At 46.3% G+C, this 27950-nt stretch overlaps 1 protein-coding gene across 1 annotated transcript in view; it reads left to right on the top strand.

Moving 5' to 3' along the window:
- LOC146796142 (SCO-spondin-like) overlaps positions 1-27950 on the top strand; it is a 1481201-nt gene that overhangs the window by 1250806 nt on the left and 202445 nt on the right. The window contains exons 106-107 of the mRNA XM_085631266.1: positions 8675-8877; positions 18880-19050. Coding sequence (XP_085487392.1) covers positions 8675-8877; positions 18880-19050 — 374 coding nt within the window. The remainder of the gene's footprint in view (positions 1-8674; positions 8878-18879; positions 19051-27950) is intronic.

Raw genomic sequence — 27950 nt, 5'->3', positions numbered from 1 at the left:
TCACACTAGTTTCTACCACAAACTGGAAGTAGGTTGAAAGAAAATAAAAAAAATAGGAAAAATTGGCTACCTCTTTGAAATAATGCCAACACTGTAGTAAAAAAGTTTTGTTTTTTATTCAGCTCTGCAAGTGCCTGAAAACTGGGAAAATTATGACTTTAGCACAGCAAACTGTTCGATTATGCCATTTATAGGGAAAAAAAGACACTTATGTCCAGAGCACTTTTTTCCTATTTTTCCCAAAAACTAAAAATGTGTCTATATTTTACATATCTTCTCCATCCCCTCCAGAGGAATCCAAAAAACCTGCTTACTTTTAGAATCTCCAGGATGTTGGAAAAAAGGACACAAATTTGGCGTGGATACATTATGTGGAAAAAAGGTTATGGAGCCCTAAGCACAACTATCCTAAAACAGCCAAAAAAGGAGGTCAGCAAACGGGTGAGGGGGCCTCTTAGGGAGGGGTGATTGAGACCCCTATCAGTTAAGGGCTTAGTAATACAAAGAGGTCTTGCACCACTCACAGAGTTTGGTCGTCATGTTACCGCCCTTTGATGGACATTGTGGCTTCAGAAAAACATGCTCTTTCTGCCACAGTTCAGTTTCCACTTTGAAATCTGGGCGGGTGTTTGAGGTATTGCCCAATACATCCCCGACTCCAAAATCTGGGGGGCATATATCCCCCCTGCACCCTTATGCTTCCTACAACCATAACTCTTGATCTTGTTTTCTTTGTTCCTTCTCTGATTTGGAGCTGAGAATTTGGTGTTAGGGCCAGAGCTTCCAACTTTAGAACTGGGGTTTTGGGTTTAGTTTTCATCACTGGATCAACATCTTGTGATTCTGGGGGCGTGGCCAAGCCTCCGACCAAGATGGCAGCACGGCTCTGAAGCTCCAGAGATTGATGCCCGAACATCCTCACATCATGCACCGTTAACCTTGTTACTGCGGTTTCTGCATTTCTAAACCTGCTGTGAATGTACCTAGACCCAGTTTCACCATGTTCTGGGCCCCACTCGACTCCACCTACCGCTGCCAAGCTGCGCTGCCCGGCGTGGTCTGAAGTGGTCCTCTGAGGCCCTGCTGACACAGGGCCGGTGGGCGAGCCTGATGGCAGGGCAGCGCCGTGAGTGGTGACTTGGTGAGCCAGCTTGCAGCACTCCACACTCCGTGGTGACACCGATGGACTGGAGTTGGTCTGGACCCAAGGCCGATGACTTACGGAGCTGCGGCCCTGCTGCATCTACCCTGGTCTCCTGTTGAGTGAGTGCACGGCCACTCAGCTGGAGCTTGGGCCAGCGGTGGATGCTGCTTTCAGCGCCCTGCGACAGCCATCAGCTGGTGATCTGTGCGGGTGCTCCTTGGCCGCCTGCTGTGACTGATTCTGGCATGGCCATCTTGACCGTATGTAGACACGGAAGCCTCCTCGCTTTACACGTGCTGCCACAGTCTCACTTCCACTCAGCTACGTCTCTAGTGCCTTCCCCACAAAAGAAAATACTGTCATTTAGTGTCTGATGTGCAAGGGATTAGATTGGCTTTATATCCCCTCTGTCCCTTATATTGCCTAACTTCTGGAAAGTGGTTTGACAACATTGCTGTGCTACAGGGCTGGCTGCGGAGATAGTGCCGGCAGTGGTCTCGCAGCGCTTCGATCCTCACTTGGCGACATAATGGTACACCGCTCATGGCTCTTTGGCCCGATTGTTTTAGAGCCTTGCTGCCCACGCTGTCTGCGGTGCGACCACTTCCTGCCTGTGTTTACATCTTGGCCCTTAATGTCTCTTCTGTTTCTGCCGCTGGTTGTGCTGGACAGCTGCGCCGTGCCCCCCTCTCGCTTAGAACGGGCTGTGAAGAACCCAGACAGAAACAGCTCAACTTTGAGCCTACTAAGACACCATGGCGCCAGTGATCCCAATCGGGCTCGGAGGATGTCCCTGACCAGGTAACTGTTGATCCACCCTAGACCATACATCGGCAATCATGTCTGAGCTCCACACTGGGTTCAGAGCTATCGATTCCAGGTTCAGCTCCCTGACACATCGTTTGGATATAATTGAGGGTCTGGACACCATAGCACCAGAAAAGAGAGCATGGAATGCACAATCTCACAAGAGGTCAACGACCATCCTACCACAATGAAGCGCCTCAAACTCGTCTAGCGCATCCTGAAAACCACAGCTGCCAAAAATGAGGACTTGAAAACTAGATACCTACACAAATAACATACTGATAGCAGGTATTTCAGAGTACACAAAAACAGGCCGTACTGATACCTTTATGGAACACCTTCTGTCTGAACTCTTCAAACAGTCATTTACAGACACATTTGTGGTAGAAAGATTGCATCACACACTACAACCTTGCCTGAAACCGGGCATGCCCCCATGGCAGATTATCGCTCCGCTTCTCAAATTTCGAGACTGCGATGCTGCGTCTGGCTAGAGATAATGACAGTTACAATATTAAGGGTATACAGTATCGCTTTATCCAGATAGCACACCAATGGTCCAAGAATCCTGGCGCCTATTCATGTATGTTAAGCGATCTATTCAGAAGCAAGACCTGAAATATGGGATGCTCTATCCGGTGAGTCTCCACATGGAATGGAATGGTCGGCATCATATTTTCAATACTCCTGATGATGCTATGTGCTTCTGCAAGACTTATACTTTCGGGTAAGGCCGGCGGTGAACTCCGTTCGCGTAGTTGACAGAATTTTCCATGCTCCGCGGGGCATGCAAAGTTCCAAAAAACTCACAAAGAGTATTTCTTTCCTCGCTCACACTCCCCAATGTCATGTTGGTGAGCGCAAAAGAGGAAAATCTACCTCCCAGCAAGATTTGTCCTCGCTTGCGCTCCCCAAAGTCAATTTGACGAGCGTGAGCGATAAAAATTCACCTCCCAGTCAGATGTCTCAGCGCAGGCAGTCGGATTTCTCAATGCGGGCAATCGCGGGTAGTCGCGACCCCTCGCGTTGAGAAAACTGTTTGTGTTGAGAAAGTTGCCGCTCGAGTATAAAATCTACTAGAGCTGCAGAAAAGAAGCAGCACCCTCTTGCATTGCGCGTGGTACCATTTGTGATGATTTTCAATTGCAGGACAAACACTGGGTGCTGAAAATCAACGCTACAGGCATGACCAATCGCACTCCACCACTTGTGGAACACCGCATAGCGCGGCAGAGTGTTTTGGTCACTTTGCGGAGTTCAGCTACATGGAACTCCGTGAACTCTTCCCAGGCTTACTTCCGGGAAGTCTCCTTCCGGCTGCTAACTCTGGTGCTGCCCACCCACAAACCCACCTCCGGCACCTCCGGCTTACTTCAGTGGCCAGGAGACCTAAGCTACTATGTTTGTTCTGTTGCATATACTATTTGTGTACTTCCATTTGTGCCATCTATGCAGTTCTCTCATAAAGGTACGCCCAGTGTTTTTTGTTAAGATATTGCACTGCACTGACTGTTTTATTTACTTGCTATTCAACTAGGTGGTTGATGGCTCACTACTTTTTTGCATGGTGTGTTTTGCTATCTCATTTGCTTCACTATTGTCCGGGCTTGCTCCCCATGGCGTTGCCACCCTCCCTTGGTGTACACCAATATGTTTGGATTAATTTTTTTGTAAGGGATTCATGGGTTCTCCAATTGTCCATCTGGCTGGGGTGGCGGGGGGAACCTTTTTTTGATTGTTTGATCAGCACTACTCATGTATTTTTGTGGTACAGTTGGAATTTTGTCTGCGATGCAATAGTGTTGACTCCCATTTTTTCACCATATAAAACACTTCTTGAATATTAGGGAACTGACGCTCCAACTTTCATGCATGTTGTGGAACACTAGGCGACTAAACAACCCTAGAAAGGGGAGGCAGGTGTTAGCCTATCTGTGCCGTCATGTGATTCAAGTTGCTTTCCTCCAAGAGACGCACCTGGCTCATCAATCAGATTGAAATTATGCTGCCACTTGGGGTCCTCACCAATACTTCTTGTTCTATAGATACTATTTGCGTGGAGTGTGTATCTTGGTGCACAGATCGGTACCCTTTCACCTGCTCAACCTCACCACTGGTTATGCTGGCCACTATCTCATTGTGTTTGGGGAATTGTTGGGCCGACCAATGCTTTTTATTAATGTGTATGCTCCAAACACTGACTCCCCAGATTTCTTCTTTGAACTATCTGCAAAGTTAAATCTCTACAAGGCTGATCACATTGTGAAGGGCGGCGACTTTAAAATAACTTGCCAACCTGCACTTGACTCTACTGGTTCTCCACTCGTTGCTAAGCCCAAGTCACATCAGAAACAACTAGACATGCTTGATTTGTTTCATCTCACTGCTGCCTGGCATCATAAGTAAACAAACGAAAACAATGGTTCTGTCGGACATGAGCAATATTTCTTTGCAAAAGGATTATTTCTTTTATATATTATTACAAAACCTTCATTAATGATATCTGCAAAATAATGGAACACATAGCAAAAAACACGGACGCGAATTAGTGAATATTCTTGTATTTTATATAAATTAAAGCATTTATATACTAGCAAATTTGAAAACAAGGCTGTCAAGAAAAGGTGAAGCTTATAGTGACGTGTACTAAAGTGACTTTTATGCTCAGTGGTAGAACATTGTGTACATAGTATGTACAAAGTGATTGTTTTTGTTTGTATATTCATACCCAGGTTCTGCGGGACACAGTCACCCCGCTGTTGTTTATCTTTCACTAGCATCATAAGTAGACTTGTCAGCAGGAATACACATTTTACTCAGCCCGCACAATGTATATGATTACCCACTCCCCTGCACATTATCTGATCATGCCCCAGTGGTTCTCACACTAGTGATTCCTTTGCATACTCCTTTGGTCCACCAATGGCTTTTTCCTACTGACGCACTGATGGATATGGCCTTTCAGTCACAAGTGCGCTAAGCCATCATCGAATACTTTTATATTAATGTTGGAACTGTTGATAAGCACTCAATTCTCTGGGAGGCCTTAAAGGCCTAAATTAGGTGAATTTGTGTTTCAAAACATGCAGGAATTCTCCGTAACACACAACAGGACCTTACCAAAGTAGAAAATGCACTTCCCTTATTTAGATTCTGCTGCAACTGATGCTACACTTCCTGGCCATTTCTGAGACAGGTTGAACCTTCTGCACGAGTTTCATGAACTCATAGCACGTTAGGTTAACTATCTTGGGAAATAAGCTGGGGTGCGCCGTTAAGGCGAGTGTGTGCGCACTGGCAGGATGCTGACCTGCTTGCTCCGATCCTCCTACCAGGCTGCCTATGTAACCAAGGCAGTACTGAGATCACGGATGGTGGTGCCATATTGGCCGATTTTATACACTATTACAAAACGCTTAACACAACCTGTCCCGGGGCGGCAGAGATGCGCTGGTTGATTACCTATCTGATGTTGCTATGGTCTAGCTTGAGGCAAGCCACCAGCAATTGCTGGCTTCCCCGATTACATGCGGGGAAATCTCGCATGCTGTTGACGCTTTGGAAGACACTAAGGCCCTGGGGTCAGATGGACTCATGGGTTACTTCTACAAAGCATATAAACACCTTCTAACTCCCCATCTTTTGGAAGTATAGGCTGAATCGCTCAAACATGGCGCTCTCCCACCCACAATGTGAGCCAATTTCCTCTAGTCCCCACATCTCCCCCTGTCGGGCAATGCCTGGCTCCCTTTCAATTTGGGATGGTGTATACAGTGCATGCTGTGCGTACACGGCTTGGGGACGATGGGTGACTTGTTCATTCCATTCATGCGCTAACTCGAGAGGGGTGGATTCACGCTGATGGAGACTTTTGCATTCCACCATCTGCACAGTACGCTTTGCGTTGTGTTACCCCCATACCCTTCTGAACCGGCTGATTTTCCTCCCCTTTCCCTTGTGATTACCACTCCCAATAATAGTTGCCTAGTCTCTAAATTATCCTGCGTTCTGCATAGATGCAGGACTTGTGTATTCCAATTCTAAATTCCTGATAAGATGTGGCTTTATTGTTGTACGCAGACCAAATAATTTTCTTGTAACCATCGGCACAAGATACTGCATTACAAGTACATACACAGGGCCTACACCACTCCTGTTGTCCTCACTAAATTAGATCCTGCCAGATCTCATTGCTGTCCTAAATGTCGTATGGATCATGCTGATTTTCTCCACCTGACATGGATGTGTAACATAGTGGCACATTTCTGGACAGATGTCCACTCTACTTTATCACTAATGGTCGGTCAAACACTCCTTACTGACCCACTAATGGCCTTATTCGGGTATGTTAAACCACTGCCGTTGAGAATTTGACTCTTCATTGTCATTGCTTTACTGCTTGCCTAGAGGCAGATTTCACAGCACTGGGGAGCTTCTGTTTCCTCCACAAAGTCTGCATGGCTAAAAGATCTATCCTACTGTGACCCTACTTCTGAGATATATGCTTCTCTGCAGCCAATTACTTCTCGACCCAGGGATATTTGGCAGCCACTCATGAACTATTTGGTATCTATTACAGATGACTCTGATGAAGATTAGGTGACCTGCATTGGTCTGTTCTTTGCTGGAGATACTCCTTTTTATGTATAGCTTTGTGGAACTGTACCTCTCCGTGTGTTACCTTGACATTACATTTTTATATGGGATTTCTTAGTCCACTGTGAATAGATTCTCAATTTATTTTACTTTTTCCTGTTTCCTTTCCCTTTTTCTGTTATTGCCTTCTTTGGTGACCCACTGTGCTACTTATGTCAATGATTATGCAATATTGTTGACTTATGTAGATGCTGACGTTGAAAATTTATAAATATAGATTTAAAAAAGAAACATCCTGTGATTCTAAGCAAATCACGTAATCTTGCTGTGCCTACAAAAATATAATATGACCTTGTATAATGTAGCAGGTGCTCACGTAGAGCACCCCCAACACCTTGGGGTTGAGTTTGCGCTATATATAACTGCACACAAACAAATGTTTGTGTCAATGGTCAGTGCTGTATTTGTGCCAGTGGTTCCAGGCAGTGGGCTTTGAACTCATTTATTTTTTGGAACGGGGATTTATTTTTCACATTTACTCTTTGGCCCTCATTACAAGTGAGGGTGGAAGAGATGGGGAGCATTCCAATCCCATGAGCATACTCCTGTTTGTGCAGTGGTATTATGAGTAGTAAATTTCACAGCCTCTGTTAAATTTCACGAGGCCAAATCTTCCGCCAATTAGCAGGGGAAAAAACTCATACGTACTGGAAAATGTTGATTTCTACAAGGTAAGGATCAAAATGTACAGGTTGTATTCATTGCTATTTATTGCACTGTCCTGTAGGGCACTATTTATGAGGACTTAAAGGCAGAGAAGAGAGAAAAAGGCAGAAAAGTGAGGACCTGGCTTGGCAGTTCGGGCTGGACTGTTCCCATGAGGCACAGGGTCAAGACTGATTTGCATATGGCCAGGTCTAAACTGGGGTGGCATGGTGAGCAAAAGAATGATGGATTTAACCCAGATCTCTTGACTGGGGGTGAATGTTTTGATTTGTTCTGCATTCCATCCATCAATTGTGTGTCTTTTGCTATGCAACCGTGTCCATAGTGTTGCTGCAACCATCCTGCTGCATCCCATAACAGAGATTAACTGAGAAACAGGGGATAAGACCCAAGGAACCAGATGTGGAAGGCTAATTTTATATTGAAATGAATGTGGAGAGGGAAATGTTGGGGGGCAAATTGGTACTGAAATATTGTAGTAAAAATATAATCTGACCTAAATATTGTCTCGTAAATATCACTTACAAAAGTATAGCCCTTTTGGAGTTCATAAGAAAAAATTTACACTCAATGGGATGGTATTATCGTTTGAGCACCATACTAAAGTCAGACTGTGTTTCTGTACATAATATTCTGAAGTACAAACCTTGGGGACACCATGTGAAGCCGAGAAGGATGTGAATAGGAAGGTCTGACCATGGGGAGAAATGGGTGGATTCATAGGTAGACATGTGAGCTCAGATGCAGCGAGGGAGAAGTGATCGAGAGAGGGTGTGAGGCAGTGGCTGTAGGCAGTGCTTAATTTGTAAAATATTTAGTGTCAGGGCTCTCATCAGGAGGCCACTGTAGCTTGCACCACCCATCGCCCTTGTCATTGCTGCCAAAACAACTAATAACCATCTCTCTTGCATGTGAATGCAAAAGTTCAGATTTTTCCAGGTCCCCAAAGCTAAAGGAATGGCTTGGGAGGCAGGTATTAGCAATTTTGTAATATATATTGTTTTCCTAAACAACTGTTATACTCCGTATCTCTAAATTACGAGCAGCGCCACCATATGGCAGACTGCCATAAGTGTGGTGTTGACAATTAGGTGCCAGTGCTGAGCACGAAAACTAATTAAGTACTGGTGCTCAGCACCGGAAACCACCAGCTCAAATTAAGCACTGGCTGTAGGTTGGGGTTAGAGTGATTTCTTGGTACATGGTAGAAGGGAACTCAATTATCTCACAGATACCTCTCTTTCCATTCATAGTTTAAATTCAGTCGTTTTTGAAAATGTTGGCTGTGCCACACCAAGAAAACTGAGATCACCCCAATCCTAACTCCAATAAACAAATATATAGTGCTTGAAAACCAAAGCAATCCCAACTTAACAGGTGGTGTACACTTTCTGTCTCCAGTACTTGTGTGAACGGCACCTTCGTATGCACCGATCTTGAGTGCCCATCTTATGGTCCCTGGTCAGAGTGGAGCACCTGTTCTGCAAGTTGCGGTGGAGGGCTCAAACAACGGAATCGAACATGTGAGGAGAGGACCACAAATGGAGCACCCTGCGGGAGTGAGGTCATGGAGACACAAGAATGCAATGAGCAGCCCTGCCCAAGTGAGTCATGATATCAAAAGATTATTTGGGTTATCTCTTGTGCCAAGTTAATAATAAATGCCTCTTTTGATCATGTGAGCCACGATATGTGTCATTTTCTGAGATGAGTCCCAACTATTTCAACTGTGTGACTGTTGAATGTTTGTGGACACACTTTGCTGTGTGCGTTTGTATCAGGGTGATTAGTTCAGACACTATATAAGCGGCTGACAATATGAGATACTGAAATGTCTAGTTGCTATTATTTAGCTTTGTAGAAGCATACTAACACTTTCTTTATCTGTGAAGTTGGGGAGAGGATCTTGCCCCTTAGGGAAGGTGCTGATGTCAGGGAGCCAATTGGCTTGAAGCCAGGACAGTGCATACCATCACTTACTGTTAGCCCACCATCACACCCACTGCACAAGTATAGCAAAAGAGTGTAAAACTAATTGGGAAATGAAATTCACAATGGCATCACAGGAAATTATGTTTCAATAGGTAACATTATACCCTTTGTTAGAAATTGAGTTTCTGGTTTGCAGAGGTATGCACTATCCAAGCAGGAACCACAATTCCTGTCAGGGTTAGTCAGACACACATAATTAATTAACCCATGCTCTCCCAGTGCCTATGGGGGTTATCTGGTTGTGTTGGACTGGGGCACACTCAAGGGTTCAGGCCGACAATGATGGAGCATGGGGCGGATACAGGGGCCACACAAGGCCTGCTGAACAAAGTACCTTGATCTGTTGTGAGGCTACATAGGCCTTGTGCACAAACACCTCCATTTTATTTTCATGTTTAAAGTTGACATCTTTCGAACAATTAGTTTTAGCACATATCTATTTGTGTGCTGGCATAAGATAGTGTACTCAGAAAAGGTTAGCTTACAATTACATTTCCTCGTAGGCACATTATCATACCTGAGAACATTCTGTTCAAGGACTGGGTACACTGTGCACATTGGCCTTGTTTGTTGTTGTCTGTTTGTCGACAGCTCTGGGTAGGTGTAATTAACAATGACAGCCAGACCAGAGCTCCGGCACAGTATGAATGGCTTGAGTTAATTATATAAAATGCAACAAGCCATTGTTTAGGCAGAGGAGCATTTCGATGGATTGTTGCAGTCTTTCAGTGCCTGAATTATAGCCCAGCTGAATGTCATTACTATCCTGAGAGGGGCCGCATCCTGCTCTACACCAAGACTGGCTACCAGATGACCCAGGCATGCAGGTAAATGGTGAGTTAGACCACTCTAAGGTATCTGACAAAATAGCATCCACCCCATGCTCACTAGTCTAGCAGTGATAGGTTGGAGTACAATAATATGTAATCATTTAATCTGTTAGAGACATCTAGCCACAGGTTCCTTATCTTATAATCCTCCCCAGGCATCAGAAGGGATCCAGTACTTTTTTCAGCGGTACCTTTGTGTGTCGGTAGAGGGTGTTGAGTGACTCCGCAGCAATGTCAACTCCTGAATGTGACATCAACGGAGTCCATATGAGCCCTCCCCTGATGTGATGATGTCAGTTTCTTTGTTTCCGTGCTAAGAACGCATATTCGCTTTGCAGTTCCTCCAGGGGATTTTCGGCCTACTTGATATTTTTCGTCGATAAAGCATTGTGCCCTTTATCTCCCTTCTTCAATGTCCTCTGGGTTTAAGCCTTGTGAGTCCTATGGATGACCTTCACTCGGTTTACATGTAGGGCATGGATGAGCATCATGACTCCGAAGAGTGTGACTCCTGTTGCTACTTCCAACTGAAAGCGCGCAGGGAACGTCTCATGAAGCTCCTTGTGGTGTGGATGTCACAGTCATAAAAATCTTCATTGTCCTAGATCCCCTATCCGCTCTATGGACCAACTCCGTGTCTGCGCTAGGAGCCGTTCCTGCGGGCATCATTCTCTTTCTACGTCTGGAGGTAAGTCTTGGCATTGGTGGTCGAAGTCGCAGTGCTGCCCGCCTTTGTCGCCTACTGCTGGTCCCCACTATTCTGTTAAAGTGGGTCCGCCTCGCATCTTTCCACCTATCCTGGGGCCGGGTCTTCTTTGACCAGATGAGATAATATTCTCAAGCTCTTCATTCCTTTCTCAGATCGTTACCACCCTCTGGAGTGCCCTTGGGCTCCAAGGAAGTGTAGGAGGTCATGCCTGTTACCCCACCAGCAGGCTCTGCCCGGCTTCAGGTTGGCCTTCTGTGTCTGACACTTTAGCAATGTTGGTGCACAGGCCGTTGAGGCTCCTTCCTTCAGCTTTTGGTTCTGGTTTGTCGACTCAGAGATGTTGGTCTCTTGTCTGCCAGCTCCAATGATGGAGCCTGCCGATGCCAATTGACGCTCCTTCTGACGTTGAGGTGCCGCCTTCTCGACGTTGACCGGCTTCAATTATCGCTTTGGATTCGGCGCCGATGGAGCCAACTGTCTCAGACTCCCTTCTTCTAGTTTATCCTTCTGAGGGCCATGGTGTGGAAGTAGTACAGATGGTGTGATGTGTACCCCTTCCCTTTCAGAGACGGCCACCCCCTTTGCTATCTAACTGGTTACTTGACTTGGTTGATACCAGTAGCTTGGAATCTTCTCCAGCGCCCAGCCACGTTTCTCCTCCTGGTTTGGCTACAGAGGAGAGTTCTGTTCCAGGGAACAATCTCAATCACGTGTTGGTAGTACTGGATTTACAACTTCCTTCTGTGGAATTGTTGACAGACCCTTTAATTGGTGTTCTACATCCTGACCAGTCCAACATTGAGCCTGTACTTCATTATAGTGACCGTCTTTTCACTGTCCTACTGGGTACTAAACCTGAAATCGGGCCCCCTGTGGATCACTCTATTTCTCACATGCATCGCTCAGCGAAGGGGCTCCCTCATGTCTTCTTTGACATCCCCCCACTATGTGCTTTGTGGTTCCGCTGCTTTGGCTGCCCAAAATATTTGTTTTCTTCTTTCTGTCCCATCGGAGAGAAATGCCAGGAACTTCGACACTTGTGGTGGGCGTATTTTCTCTCCTAGGGCTGACCTGCACTCTCTAAACACTTCTTGTGTCCTTGCATGCCTCTCTTACACCTTGCTTTTGGTCCCCTGGTATATGATGGGTAGCAAGCTGCCACTCTTAGCATCAGCTGTGGTATGGATACCACAGATTCTGTTGGTCAGGCTATGGCCTCTTGCATAGCTCTACGTCGGTGAGCATGGTTGCATACTTCCAGGTTTCGGAGGCTATACAAAGTACTTTCATTGACATGCCTTTTGATAGTACCTCCCTTTTTGGTGCACATGCCTTATGCTAATTCAGAGTTATTCATCGTGTTTTGGAGTCTTAACTATTCATTGTACTAAGGTTGTCGGGGACAGTTTGTTTACCCTTATTGTGACTCTTGTCCACTGTCATAGGGTGGAGTACTCTCTCCCTTCAAGGGTCACACCCGGTGTGGTGTTCCTGCTTTCTGAAGGGACTCTTCTTCTCAATTATTCTATTATTGCCAAATTTAATTTCCAGCCAACAGGAACACTTCTTGCTTTTCTGTCTAGTGAGAGTCTGTTCTTACGGCTTCTTTCTGATGATTGATTTTTCCATCCGTATGCTACTCTACAGCGGGTTTTCTCTTACATTATGCAGATGCACTGTAGCCTTGTTCTCCTTTTTCAGGGACCTTATTTTGTAGGCCGTAGAGGCATTTTATAAGCTGTCTTTACACTTAGTATCCCTTATAGGGACTCAATTTCTGCTTTTCTCTGTCCCCTCCATATGGGCGGTACCATAGGCAGGCACGCTCGTTGTCTAGTTATCTTTCATTCCGGTCGCTGATTTTGCCTCCTATGGATTTTTTATACATCCCTGCCATCACACCTGTGTGGTAGCTGTTGTGTCTGCTCTTCTGTCAGTTCTCTTCACCTGGGACACCAGTCCCCCTGATTGTTTAGATCCTTGTCTGGTACACGTTTTCACAAGAGGCTGGGTTTCCCTTTCTCTCCTATCTTTCCTCAAGTTTCCATGAAGCATTGGTCAGGCTTCCTACCTGTTTACCCCTGCTGCCATGTTGGGCAATGTGTGATTGTCAGAATCGACTATCTGTTGCTCTTAGTTTCCGCACGCCTATCGTTTCCCCTGGCAGTCTTCTTCTTCTCTTTCTTAGTGAACTTTCCACATGCTGTTTCTTCTTTGCTTCTCCTGCTAGCGCATGCCGGCATCCTTCCTCAGTCTGTGGCATTGGCTATTGGACAGTTGCCCTTGTTTTCCTGTAGTGGGCGGTTCCTTCCACTTCCTGCTCTATGTGGCATTGTGTTGTGGTTTCCCAGCTTTGTCTTTCTATCTCCACCTCAGTTACTGTTGTAACCTCTTATTTTACGATGGTAGGATGTATTATCTCTGTCCTTCCTTGGTTACCTCTGTTCCACCACTTTTTGTCCTCCCCCTCACTGGCAGATGACACGAGTTATGGAGGAGTGGATATACTTTTGCTGTATCCTGTATGACTTGTGCATCTATGGGAATAGCTATATTTTTTATATGCATGTATATATCAATCTCTTGAATGGATCTCTTGTAAATGTCTTTTACTTCAGGTATATAAATGTGTGAGTTTTGCAAATATGGTCGTCAGGCCTTCTATACGCTGTAACTCACTGAATTTTACCTACACCCTTCTTGCTGACCTGGTTCAACCTTCTTGGTTATACTACCCGTTTCCTTTCTTCTATTCAATGAGCATCTTTGTTGCAATATTTCGAAGAGTGCTTTATATATCTATCAAGGTTCTCAGTATAAGAACATTGTTCTTTTTAACGTTCTTGTTTTTCTAGCAATGCTCTTTAGCATTCATTGTTCTTTCTTTTTTCACTTTCTCCATATATGGTTGGAGGATCCTGTTTTTGAACTCTGTTTCTCAGGATATTTTCCTTGACAATTGGTGGCTGCTCTTTATTTGTTGTATGTGTTCGCTGTGGCTTAGCACGCTGTGTATGCTCCTTCCATTGGTTTGACTCGGTGACCTATTGTCCTTGGTCCCTTTGCATTACCCGAACATAAATTGCATCCCTTTTTGGAGCTGATTCTTTTACTGGTTCTATACCGTGTTTCTTACGGTCTTGTAGCTTTATTCTCCCAGCAGGCTCCCGTAGTCCGTCTTGGAGATCAGTCCTTCGGTGAGCATCTTGCTTCACCTATCATCTATCTTTTGGACTGGCTTCTCCTACTTGGGGATCTTCAGTGAAGTCAGTTTGCAGATCCTCCTCCAAGAATGGTGTTGCTTGGAATCTGATACTGTGATAAGGAATCTGTGGCTAGATGTCTCTATCAGATGGACAAGATACTTACCTACGGTAACGCCTTATCTGGTAGAGACAGGATCTACCCACTGATTCCTCATCGACCCACCCATCATCCCCACTCTGAGAACTGAGGGCCCTGTGGTCTCCCAGATCCTCTCTTTGCTTTCTACTGCAATTCTTTCAATCTGTACTTGTTGATGCAAGGTTTTTACATTTTTTGGCACACTGTTTCTGAGGCTGTTTCTCTAAGTGGCTCCATATTGTTGGCGTGAAAATTGGTACAAAAGAAACGGATGTCAGTGCGTCAGGGAGGGCTTATATGGACTCCATTGACGTCACATTCAGGAGATGACGTAGACGTGGAGTCGCTCGAATCCCTCTACCAACGCACAGAGGTACTGCTGAAAAATGTTTCAGATCCAGTCTGGCACCTGGGGAGGATTCTAAGATAAGAAATCTGTGGCTAGATTCTGTCTCTACCAGATAAGGCTTTACCAAAGTGTGTAGTTTGTTTATCAATGCAAATGCACAATGGTTGAATTGTTCTTCTTTTTCACCATTCTTGTAATGCTGGTTACTTTTCTTTGTGTTTTTCTAGTAATCATTGTAGCACACGTATTTTACACAAGAATCCAGTTGCTTCAATAAATGTTTGAAATGCCAATTCACTTGTTCCTTCCTTCTCCCTTTGGGTATGCCTGAGTTAAACAATGAAAGGTTATCACGATTTCCTTGGGGAATCAGTGTCATCATTTCCCGAGGTTACAGATACCATCTGGTACCTTGTAAGTTTTAGACGTCCAGATGGTGCACTGTGAGCTAGCCAGGAACTAGGTCAATATATTCTAATGGTATGAGTGGGCACAGTCTCCCATAGTTTTGAATCTCATGTTGCGCAAATGCAGTCTTACTGACTTAGTAGGAACCATACTACAGATCCTGGTCATAACACCGAGTTGCTAGATGCAGACAAGAGATGATTCGGTGTCAGCCCCAGAGTAGAGGTGATGCGTCAATTTTCTCCACGCAACAATAGCAATGTGCCAGTTCTAAAGACGAAGCACCGAGGCTGAGATGGGTGTGTTCCAAAGCTGATGCACCAGATATCTCCACGCAGTTGAGAGGATGCGTCGATCGTCTCTCCCTGCAGCTGTGTTGATGCAGCAGTTTCGATGCGTCTGTTCTGGAGGGAATGCACTGCTAGTGAGTGTGATGCGCTGGTGCTGTGCCTGCAACAGCGTTGATGCTTCAATTCTGCTTCATGCAGCAGAGGATGCGTCCATTCCACTGGATCCACTTACAATGGACCAGGCACAGGAGCAGAATGTGAGTCTTTGATACTCCTGAGACTCAAAACAGCAAGCAAGCCAGCATGCCCTTGGAAATCACTATGGGTTTAAGCAAGAGTCCAGTTCTTCCTCAGCAGAGGAAGAGGGTATCAGGCAGCAGAAAATCAGTTCTTCAAGAGCAGTAGCCCAGCAGAGTGGCGGTCCTTGTAGCAGCACTGCAGTCCTTCTTACTGGCAGAGTTTTTTTACTGGTCCAGAGTGTCTGATTTGGTGGAGTCAGAGGCCCAGTACTTATACCCAATTGTTTCTTTGAAGTGAAGGTGACTTCAAAGAGGTGCTTTGAAGTGCACAGAGGTCCACCCTTTACAGCCCTGGCACCAGACTCACTACAGGGTGGTATGTAACCCTTTTGTGAAGACAGGACACTGCCAGCTAGGTGTGTCAGCTCCTCCCTCTCTTTCTGCCCAGAATGACCCATCAGGATATAGATTGCCACTCAGTCACACTAAACCTTCCTTTGTGTGGGACTGTCTAGAGGGAATGCACAAAGTCCAGCTGTCACCCACCCCAGACATAGATTGGACACAGGCTGCAGGCACACAGAGCTTAAGAACAGAGAAATGTTATCTTTCTGAAAGTGACATTTCTAAAATAATAAGGTTAAATCCAACTTTGCCAGCAAAGAGGATTTATCATTAAAATTCCAATTATAATAAACATGACAGAGCTACTCCTTCTCAATCAGGAATTGAAGCTTATAAGTGTAATAAGGAAATTCCAATGTTAACCTGTAGGAGGGGTAGGCCTCACAGTCGAGAAACATGAATTTGGGTAGTTTTCACTACCAGGACATATAAAACTTAAAAGTATATGTTCTACCTTTTGATTGCATAATACTTTGCCACATGGACTGCCAAGGGCCTACCTTAGGGAATACCTATATTTAATAAAAGGGGAGCTTAAGGCTTGGAAAGGGTATTTAAATGCCAAGTTGACGTGGCAGTGTAAACTTCACACAGGTTGTGAAGTGACTGGCCTGAGACATGGTTTAAAAGGGCTACTGAGATTCGCACAGTTACTGGTCACTCCTGTTGACTGCCCTACTAAAATTAAAAGGCATTTGGCAAGAGGCCTTGAGGGGTGTATTCTTCAATTCAATGCAGTTTAGACAATGAAAGGTCCAGTGCACATTAAAACCCCATCCTAGGATGACAAGTAAGGCTGGGACACCATTTGCAAAATTTTACCAGGGCCTCATGAAAACTTCTGCGGTATAAGACTGTCATTCCTAGTTCATATTTTGCACTAATTGCCTGAACCTGTTGTAGGTTTTTGGGGCACTGGGGTCCAGTCCCAGTCCATTTGTCCCTCACAGCTCCTCAATATAACTCCTAGATTCAGTAGGAGATACCTATCTGTTTCCTAGTCTGTGGTAACACTAAATGTTTATAACAATTCTGGCCAAAATACTAAGGGGCAGATTTATGAGGCCCTTGCGCCTCATTTACGCCGCCGTTGCGTCACTTTTGTGACGCAGCGGCGGCGCAAATCCTGCGCCATGCTGCGGGGTATTTACAACGTGACGCATCTGGGAGATGCGTCACGTTGTAAAGCCCTGCGCCAGCAGTAGGCGTACCTGTGCAGGGGGGGGCGTTCCGTCGCAGGAACGCCTCCTAAAAGTGGCTGAGTGAAATCTACAAGATTTCACTCAGTCACTTTTGATCCCATGCTGCGTCAAAACCCTGCGCCTGCTTGAAGCAGGCGTAAGGATTGACGCAGCATTGTGAAGATAGGTCCCCCCAAAGCATTGCCAGAGCTGCGTCGTGCTTGCGACGCAACTCCAGCTAATGCGCCACTTTTACGGCACAGATGCGTCACGCATCTGTGCCGTTTTTGACCTATGGTGCGCCGCATTGTAAATACGGCGCATCCATGGTGGTGGAGCTGTGGCGCACAATAACTGGCGCATCCCTGCTGATATGCAGGGATGCACCAGTTATTATAAATCTGCCCCTTTGTTCTCTTGGCCTCAGGTCAACTACCCCTATCACACATTCTAGTTCTGTTATGTCTCTGAGGTAGGCCCCCATAGCACTGATGCCATCTTTTACCATGGACACATTTTTTTAAGTTGCCTTCCCTTTCACACAATAACCTTTTATATACAGTTGCGTGCATGACAATGTTTTATTAGCTTCTCTGAAACTGCTTCGCTTACAGATTCTGCTTCATCTAAATTTTGGCACAATTCCTTGAACATTACGCACAAGACCTTGACCCACATTGTGCAAATGTCGTTCTATGTTTCATCCACAGTTTTACAACACTATCTATTAACCAAAACAATGCAGGCTTTTACAGGACTCGCAAGGATGCTTTTCATTATAAATAAACAAGCATTTCTGGGTTTAGGCAGAGGTGCGCTTTGCTGTTATTGACGCGGAATCTACATGCTGAAGCTTTGGCCCATCAGCTTGCTGACTTCTTTGCAAGGGTGCCCAGCCTGGGACCACGACACAGGCTTACATTCTTTCCCATCGAGTAACCTGGGTTGGATCATCCAGTATGGGGATTCTTGGCTGTACGTACACACGCTCGACCTAGACACTCTGGTCAGGGGCTGCATAGTAGGAGTACAACCAATTCTCTATATTGTCTTTTATGCCAGCATATATACATTGTTTTACCACAATGGTGGAACTTTGTATTCTGTTCAACATTCTGGTTCTTTCTACTAACTTTCGATTTGCTTCTGTCTATCGATCATAGAAACACATATATTTTATACAAGAATCACACTGGTTCAATAAACATTGAAAACGCCCCTCTGTGTAGTCCTTGTATATTTCTCGGAGAGTACTAGAGCACGAGTGAGTCAACAAAAAATTAAATGAATGTATCCTTCTGTAACGAAACTAGTGCTCATGTAAAGCACTCTAATACCCGATGTCTCGGGTCTAGTTCGCGCTATATAAAACAAACAAAAAACAAACAAAAAACAAAGGGGTTCTAGCTCTGTTACCGTGCTTCCTGGGGGACAAGGGTTGTCATGTTCTGCATTTGCCAGAACTATTTGCTGCCCAACTAGGTTTAGGGGGGGCTTATGTTGGCACTGTGAGCTAGCTGGTCTATAAGACAACATATCCTGAGGGGGTGCATAGAATCAGTCTGGCATCCCAATGTTTATGCTGTCCACAATGCGCAGTTCCTACCGTGGGGTGAAAACTCACGACAGTTCTGTTGTTTGCATACTGGTAATGTTTACATTTTCTTCTCCTTTCCGATTAATATGGACCTAGGAGAAACTGAAGTACAGCCATCGTTCGAAAGATTCTTTGCCTTCTGTATGTTTTCCTAGTTTCTAGTCGCATGCTTTTTCTCTTCAAATTGCACTCCCCTATTTTTTATGTCCTTTTTCAGCTAACAGAGTGGTCTAGCAATATGTTTTTTCTTCCTTCTTTCAGTGGATTGCATGCTAAGTGAGTGGTCCCCCTGGAGTGAATGCAGCACCACTTGTGGAGGAGGATTCTCAGAGAGGAACAGAACAGTTCTTGCCTCGGGCGAACCTGGAGGGCAGCCATGCCCCTACCCAATGGTCTTCCACAGATCATGCAACACACACAACTGCACACCAGGTACCACAGCACTCTTGTCCTCATGGCAGATTGCGTTTAGTCTTCTGCTGGTCTCGATGTTTGGGCAGTTTCCCATGTATTATCTTCTTTTACTCTCGTTGCTGGCATTCCCCCTCTGAAATTCCCCCTTGCTTTATTTATTTTTTAATTTCAGATATGTTTTAAGTCATTTTATATCGAAATAATGCATTTTCAGCTATTTTCTCCCCTCTCTCTTTCCCCCCGACAATTTAAAAGAGCTGTATTGTTTATATGCATCTTTTTTTATTATAATTATGATTGTGAATTAATTAGCAAGTTTATCAGCATTGCTCATTTATTTTTTACTATATACAGCAGAGTGATAATGATACTAGTTAAATCATAGAGATAGCAGATGTTGGGATCCCTTTAAAAGCAGTAGTGCTGGAACAATTATAGAGTGGGGGTGCTCTCATTAATTTTATATCATTGAGGTCCTAAGAGTTGTGAAAAATCCAATCATCATACAAAACAAATTTGTAGCAAGTGTGCCATGCCCATTCAGCAGGGTAGTGGCATAGGATAGTGCCATGAGTGTGTGGTATGTAGCTGGTGGGCCATTTTGGAGCACGAGTGAAGTAACACACTGACATTTACAGACAGCACATAGTCTATTGAAATGCCCACTAACTGTGCACAGTTTTACTGGTAAAAATATGTAGCGCAAAAGTGATAATGTATGGAAATCGGGTTTCAGGGAATATCATTTGCGCATCACCAAGTAAAGTGTCTTGATTTGTTTTGATCCTAATGAAACCTTTGTTCCTATCACACTTCAAAAATACAAAAATGTGCTTCATTTGTGCTTTCCTAATTGCTGATATAAGTTGAAATATGTGTATAGTTAATTTCCTGATATTTAAATTTTGTTGTGTGTTTGAAAAAAACTGCCATACATATTATAGCCGTTCCTTTCCTTTCCTGTGCCCCAGAAGGATTGTCGCAAAGATCACTTTTACGAAATCCTTTCACTTTCAAGTCAGAAAAATATATAATACACTTCGGTTTCTGAGTAAGCAGCAATGTGTCAGAAGACATAGCCTGATATTTCACTGTTGTCTTTGAACACGCAGTTAATGTGACAAGATAAACGCACAATCAATTTAAAGCATCTTTATTACTCAGTCACCTTCTGAAATCCAGCATGATTATTTCTGGGTGTGCTGCAGCACCACTAGCACCACTACTACAAACGCCTATGCTTAAGTGGAAGTGCACCTGAGTAGCTGGTTTATTTATTCATCTATTTATTTATTTATGCATTTGATTGCCTGCTAGCATGCCTTTTTAGAGCTGGTGTTGCTGTTTTTCGCTCATCTTACATTTGACCTGGATCCCTTTCGCATTCTATAAAACTGTGTTTTCAAGTCTCATTGGCCTTGGGTGGATTCAGGGATTGGTAGTGATGAAAGTGAACTGTGTGGCTATATATGTCCCTGTTAGAACGAAGGGAGTGAGGTAGCACTGGCAGTGTTTTGGTGGAAATGAAATGCCTCTCTGAAGAGGATACATTTCTGTTTATTGTCCAAGTCAAACAAATTCAGTTGGAACCATAGATCTGGATGTGATTTATTCTGTTCTTCTATCACCAGGATGGGCCTGCCTTGGAGCTGAACCTAAAAATGGAGATCCTTTTTCCTGTACTGAACTTTGAGTTTCAACTGAGTGTATAGTTCAGACAATGTGAATCTAAAGGCCTGATTACGTGTTTGGCGGTGTGGGAACGGGCCGCCACGCCGGGCCCACTCCTACACCGCCAAACTCGACCACCGGCTGCCCTCCAGATTACGATATTCCTCATAATTTGGTGGTCCCACTGCGGTGCCTATTAGAAAGGCACTGCAATTGGAGTCACGAAGCCCGTTCCTGCATGACATGCACTGTGCAGTCCATGCTGTGCAGGAAAGGGGGTGCATGCACACAGGGGAGCACACTATCACACCATGTGTCCCCCTACATGTATCCCCAGGACCAAAGGCAACAGGGGGACCTGTATGGCCCCCTCAGATTCCTCCCTTTAGCATTTTCATGCCGTGAGCACGACCGTGAGAGCACTGGTGCTGAGGAAACTCGTAATATGCTTGGTGGTGCCGCAGTGGCACCTCCAAGCACTTTGCGGCCTCACACCACCGCTCCACCACCGGGGATCACGGTTCCCCAGTGGTTAAGGCAGTCCCATGGCAGTCCAACTGCCTGAGTCGCAATATGATAGTCGGACAACTGGTGAGGCGGTAGCTGCACCACCACTGTTGCGCCCCTGTGGGTATGGCGGTCCACTGAGCACCAAACTCTTAATCACATCCTAAGTCTTTTAAGCTGCAGCCCTCTCAAACATTGAAAATGGTGCAGAGAAGTTTGAACTTTATTCCCTGAGCAACGAGGAACCAAAGAACGGCTTTGAGCTCTCAGATGGCATGTTCTAATTTTTAAATGTTAAACCAGAATCTGTTTGTTTTTATGAACTCTGTAGTTTTATTACTTCTTTCATTTGGACTCCTGCATAGATAATATTGTAGTAATCGAGTCTCCACATCACCAATTTAATGTGGTAACTGGAGCAGGTGGGGCGTCATTCTCAGTATCTTGAGATTTAAAATATGAAATATTAACCACCATTGAGGACTGGTAGCCAAAGAAAGTTTTATATCTAAACACTCTGAAATTGTGAACTTTTCACGATTGGCTGCCTCCTAATTCCTCAAGCCCACTGAATGGCAGTTTCATTGTTAGGGGATTCTCCCACTGCTTTAAAAGATGTATGTGGTTCGGTCAGCTGGTGAAGATGATATGATGATCATTCTGGATGACAACCAGTTGTGATGTTCCATGCAATTATACAAATGAATAGTGTGTAAATAACAGAGATTACAGACAAAGAGATCCCCCATACATCTGCAGTGGAATGTTGCTACCCGAGGAAAGACAAGTCCCAAATACATATCCTACTACACACACAGTTCTTAGTATTGATCACATGACAATTCTCAACAACAAAACAATAAATTGTCCTGCTGAGCTCATGAGAATTAGTAAATGCCCTTCACAGGTAACAAAAATACAAACAGTTTTGGCCGAGAAAGTAAGTTTGGAAATGTTCATGGCTCCGGTGCTAGAGCACATGGTGTCTAAGTTAAAAAGATGGGCACATCCAGTGGGTTAAGTTAGCTTGAGCAAACAAATATGATTGAGGCAGGTTAAGCTACACTAAAACAGGGCAATCTGTTTACACTTTTGTCACTGCATACATTTGGAAACGTAGTTGGTTTTCAGAGTGCAAGAAATTGGGTTTTTGCGAGAAGTAAGAATTCTTCTTAAGTAACAACTTCAATCCTCGTCAGGGTAAACCACAAAAGTAAGTAAATTAACATGTGCTTAACATTCTGGTAGCTTAGTACAGAAGCAGTCAGGCTTAACTTAGAGGCATTGTGTTAAGTATTTATGCAGCACACAAACAGTAATATATTGAAAACACCACTCAAGAAAACACCCGCACTAATTTAGAAAAATAGAGTAAATTTAATACATGTAATGATGTCAGAATAACATAAATCCAATCAGCAGAACTGGAGGTGTTGAATATTAAATGTTTAGCCAAAAGAAACACCAAAGAGCGCAAAGCTCCAGCTGAAGATATCTGGTCACTCTGGATAGGGTCAAAGTCTGACCGCAAGGGCATGCAGGCCCAGGTACAGGACCAAATTTGGCCTGCTGAGAATTGTACCTTGCGTGTTTGGTGCGAGGTCTCTGTGGCATTGCTTTACGAAGCTTTGCATCGCTCCTCTTCCATTCCAATAAAGCTGTCAGGTGGGTGGCGAGGATTTCCGGGGCTTTGCATCACTCTGTGTTGGTTCTGATGAAGCTTATAGCTTGTGGCAATGCTTTGTGGTGATTTACCTCACTTGGGGCCTCATGTAGGTAAATAAATTTTACCGGTTCTTAAATACCGAGCCGTACCGAATCGGTAAATTAGAATCGGTAAGTTATATGTAGGTAAAAATTCGGTAACAGTTACCGATTCGGTAACATTCGGTAAATACGAATCGGAATTCACCGAATCGGTAAATACCGAGGTGATAATTACCGAATCGGAAAATACCGAGGTGGTATCTACCGATTCGGAAAATACCGAGGTGGTATCCACCGAATCGGAAAATACCGAATCGGTATGTACGGATTCGGTAAATAACATCACATGACTTGACGAAACAGCTAATCCTGTGCAACGACAGCCCACCCAACCAGGAACTGCCCACACCCAGGCAGGTGTACACAATTAGCCGACGTGGCCACACCCAGGCAGGTGTACATAATTAGCCGACCCTGGAGAGGCTTGGAGTGCAGAGGAGAGGCAGGGAGCAGTTGCATGTGCGAGCGGGAAACGAACAGCATGTCCAGCCAGAGAACACAGAAAGACGGAGGGGAAAGGAGGAGGAAGCTCAAATTCAGCCCCAAGGAACTCCAGGTGCTGGTGGAGGAGGTGGTGAAGCAGCACCAGAAGCTGTTTGGGAGGCAATCCCTGCAAGTGCCTGAGGCCGAAAAGCGCAACATATGGCTGGCCATCCAGGCGCAGGTCAATGCTGTGGGAGTGACCCACAGGGACATTGAGGTCCTCAAAAAGCGCTGGTATGACCTGAGGATTGTGACCAAGAGGAAGATGGGCGACATCCAGAAGGAGGCCAGCCAGACCGGAGGTGGAACCAACAGGGCACCTGCCCTCACCGAACTGGAGGAGCTGGTGGCGGCCACAATCGAGCAAGAGAGCGTCGTGGGTCTTGGGGACGCCGACAGCTCTGCCAGAGCCGCAACACACCAAGGTAAGACGAAAGCACAGCAATGTAGCCCCCCCTACCCCTATCCCACATCCCCCATTGTGAAACGAGAATCACACTGCAGTCCACACGTGTCAGTGCAGACAGGCAATGCATTCCGGGAGATGTAGTCAGGGCAACACTAACCATGACGTAAATGTCACAGGGCAACAGGGCATGTCACGCACTCGAGGCACAAGGAGACAGAGGACAGATTGGAATGTGAAATGATTTATTGTGACGCTTGCAATGCAGCCCTTCGGGGACACTGAGCCAATGTTGTTTTTCTGTCCACAGATGTGACATCATGCAGTACAGGGCATGCTGCAGGGGAGACGGCACACCTGCCACAAAAATCACCTCTAGCCAGCACGAGTTCAGACCAGGGAGCAGGCCCACTGGCAGCCGCACCACCAACACAGCCAGCCTCGCCGCACACAGAGCCAGCATCACCTCACCGAGAGCCAGCATCACCACAACCACAGCCAGCATCGCCACTCATGTTCGAATCACCGGCCACATCTCCGCTTGCAGGTGTGAGAATGAGGAGGCGTCCAGCAGCCAGGCTACGAGCCTTCGACACCTCGTCAGACGACAGCATGGGCCCAGAAGACCGCACCGGGCACCAGGAAGGGAGCCATCCCACTGTGCCCCACACCTCACAGGCAGCACAGACGGGAGCAAGAGGGCGCCGCAGGTCGCGTGTCCAGAGTCCACCAGCACCCACTGACGGCCATGGTGTCTTCTTGGGGCTCGAGGGCCAAATGTTGAAGCAACAGCGCCTGCAATCAAAGGCAGTTATGTCAGTCCAGAGGCACATGCGGGTGATGAAGACAAGCTTAGTCAACATGGACACAAACATTGGCGGCATGGCTGCGGGCATTCGGGACATGTCCCAGTCAATCCAGCAGTTGTGCAGCAAATTAGATGCTGACATCGAAGCACGGCGCCGGGAACGCCAGAGAAGGGACACTACCAGCAGGGCACTCAACCGTCTGGCAACTGCGACTTCCCTACTTTGCCGGCGCTCTGTGACGATGCAGGAGGGCCTAACACAGTGCTGCAGCGACCTGTCTCGGGGGATGGTGCAGGTGACAAGTGCACTAGGGGTGCTATTGACTAGTCAGGCGTCGACAACTGCTGCAGGGGATGCTGCGGAGCGCATCGACACCAGCAGCAGCATCACACCCCCCGTCCCAGAAGCACGCAGGAGCAGCAGGCGGCTTGGGGTTGGCTCTAGTGAGGATGCACAGGCCGTGCAATCCACCACTGCAGCGCGTATGCGCAAACATTGATGTGGCCCTGCTTAGCCACTTCCCATTGGGTGACGTAACCCTGGACATACTCCTTGTATAGATGGTATATTGCCAGATTGGCCTGTTCATGTGTTCATGGCGTGGTGCCACATTAAACTACGTCATGACTTCTCACAACTCGCTGTGTCCCCTCACTTACTCAGAAATAGTTGCATGTGATCTCTGCCCGTCTCTCTCTCCCATCGATTGCAGTTGGCACTCTAGCTGCGCTGCCCTCTGGCTGGCCTGACTCATCCTCGTTGTCCTCAACATATGTTAGTTCCACATCTGTACCTTTTTTCGTGGCAAGGTTGTGCAGCATTGCACAAGTGGCAATAATCTTGCAGCAGGTGATGGGTTTGTACTGGCGTGCGCCTCCGCTCTTGTGGAGGCAGCGGAACCTGCTCTTCAGTAGTCCAAACGTGCGCTCCACCACATTGCGTGTTGTTTTGTGGGCCACGTTGTATCGTCTCTCACTCTGGGTTGCTGGGTGTAGGTAGGGAGTGAGGATGAATGAACGGCATGCATATGCACTGTCGCCTGGATGAGTAAGAGGGAACCATCAGTTACATGCCTCTATACACTCTGATTTGCAGGTTTCAAGGGGCGTCACTGTTACTTACCCAGCAGGTATCCCTCTCCGAATTCGCCGGCACTCAGTCGTGTGTAGATCCCACTATTCTGGAAGATGTAAGAGTCGTGGGTGCTCCCAGGAAACTTTGCAACAATATCTGTGATGATGTTCCCTGCATCACAGATCACCTGCACATTGATGGAGTGGGTGGACTTCCTGTTCCTGTAGATGTGCTCTGTATCAGCTGGTGGACAGATTGGGATGTGTGTACCATCAATACAGCCGATGACATGGGGGAACTGTGCCATGTGATAAAAGTCTGTTTTTGTTTTCTGCAGTGCAGCCTGTGTGTTTGGGAAGCTTATGTAGTGGTGCATTCTCTGCATCATGGCATCCAGGAACTTCCTGAAGAAACGGGACAGGCAACTCTGGGATACACCACCCACCGCAGCTATCACCACCTGATAACTGCCGGATGCCAGTAGATGTAGGCTGCAGAGCACCTGCACATGTGGTGGTATGGCGTGCGCCCTTCTTGTTGGCTGGTCCAGGAGTGGGTGCAGGTCCCTTATCAGGTCCATGATGGTTTCGGGGTGTAGCCTGTACCTCTCATGTATCTCTGCATCAGTCAGCTGTAATAGTGTGATGCGCTGTCTGTAGATTTGTTCCTCCCGTCGCCACACCCTCAGTCCTGCTGCCTGTAGACGTAGGCGCCTTGCAATGACGTACATGGCGGCCATGTTGTCCACGCTGTTGCATTTTGGGATTGCTTATGTGCATTGTTGATGGTTACCACCTGCTTTCAATCCGTGTTAATTACCGACTCTTATTTACCGATTTTCCTGGATTTCTTAATTACCGCCTGCTCCTACATGTCATTTTAAATTTTTACCACTTCATATTTACCACTTCATATTTACCGATTCGTTAATTATGTATTCGGTAAACATGAATCGGTATTTTGGAATTCGGTAACTATGAATCGGTATTTACCGCCTCATATTTACCGAAAAGTGGTTTTTGGACTCCTACATCTCACTTGTCTGAATACCGGTCGGTAACGGCATATTTACCGAAAATCGGCCGTTACCGACCGGTATTTCGCTACCTACATGAGGCCCTTGGTGTCTGTTCTGATGAAGCTTTCAGCTGTGTTAAATAACAAAATGCTGATAAGATATTTCAAACCCTGACTCATGACACACTCTTTACAGTATTTGCCGTGCTGCCAGGAAGGGGACTCAGTGCGCCAGGAGACTGCACCAGGAGACTCCAACGCGAGACCAGGGGGAAGAGGTGGCCACACTCTCTTTCATGCTAGAAAGCGTGGTATGGGCTCCTGTGGTTAGGGAGGTCTGCTTTACTGTGTTTGCAGTGCTGCTGGAAAGAGGACTCAGTGTCCTAGGAGACCGCACGAGGAAGCGCCTATGCGAGACCGGGGTTAAGAGGCGGCCTCACCCCCTTTCTTGCTACAAAGTGCATTGCAGGCTCCCATTGTTGGGGAACTCTGCTGTACTGTGCTTGCCATGCTGCTGGGAAGGGGACTTAGTGTCTCAGGAGACTATGAAGGAGAGGCGGCCGCATCCCCCTTCGCTCTACAAAATGTGTCGCGGGCTCCCGTGGTTGGGGAGGTCCACTTTACTGTGTTTGTCACATCTCCCTTTGGGCAATGCTGCCATGCTGCCATGCGGCTGTGCTGCTGGGAAGGGTACTCAGTGCCCCAGGAGACCACACCAGGTGGTGCCAACGCAAGACCTGGGAGAAAGAGGCGGCCACACCTCCTTTTCATGCTCAAAGTGTGTCGCAGGCTGCCGTGGTTGGGAAGCTCCACTTTCCTGTGTTTTCCATGCTGCTGGGAAGGGGACTCAGTATTCCAGGAGACCATGCCAGGAGGTGCCAATGCAAGACTGGGGGGAAACAGGAGGCCACACTCCCTTCACGCTACACATCGCGTGACAGGCTCCTGTGATTGGGGAGCTTCCCTTTACTGTGTTTGCCGTGCTGCTGAAAAGGGGACTCAGTGTCCCAGGAGACCGCGCCAGGAGGCACCAATGCAAGCCCGGGGGGGGTTAGAGGCGGTAAGCTCCTGATGTGCTGTATGTGCATGAGCCAAGCCCAGGAAAGGCCAAGGGTGGAACGGTCTGCAATATCTGGGCTGGGCCACCCCTCTGACATAGTCTGCTTGGGGGTAAGCATTTTTAT

The sequence above is a fragment of the Triturus cristatus genome, chromosome 10, assembly GCF_964204655.1.
Source record: "Triturus cristatus chromosome 10, aTriCri1.1, whole genome shotgun sequence".
In the NCBI taxonomy this organism is placed as follows: domain Eukaryota; kingdom Metazoa; phylum Chordata; class Amphibia; order Caudata; family Salamandridae; genus Triturus; species Triturus cristatus.
The sequence above is the reverse complement of the archived record's forward strand: the minus strand, read 5'-3'. Positions and strand labels throughout refer to the sequence as shown.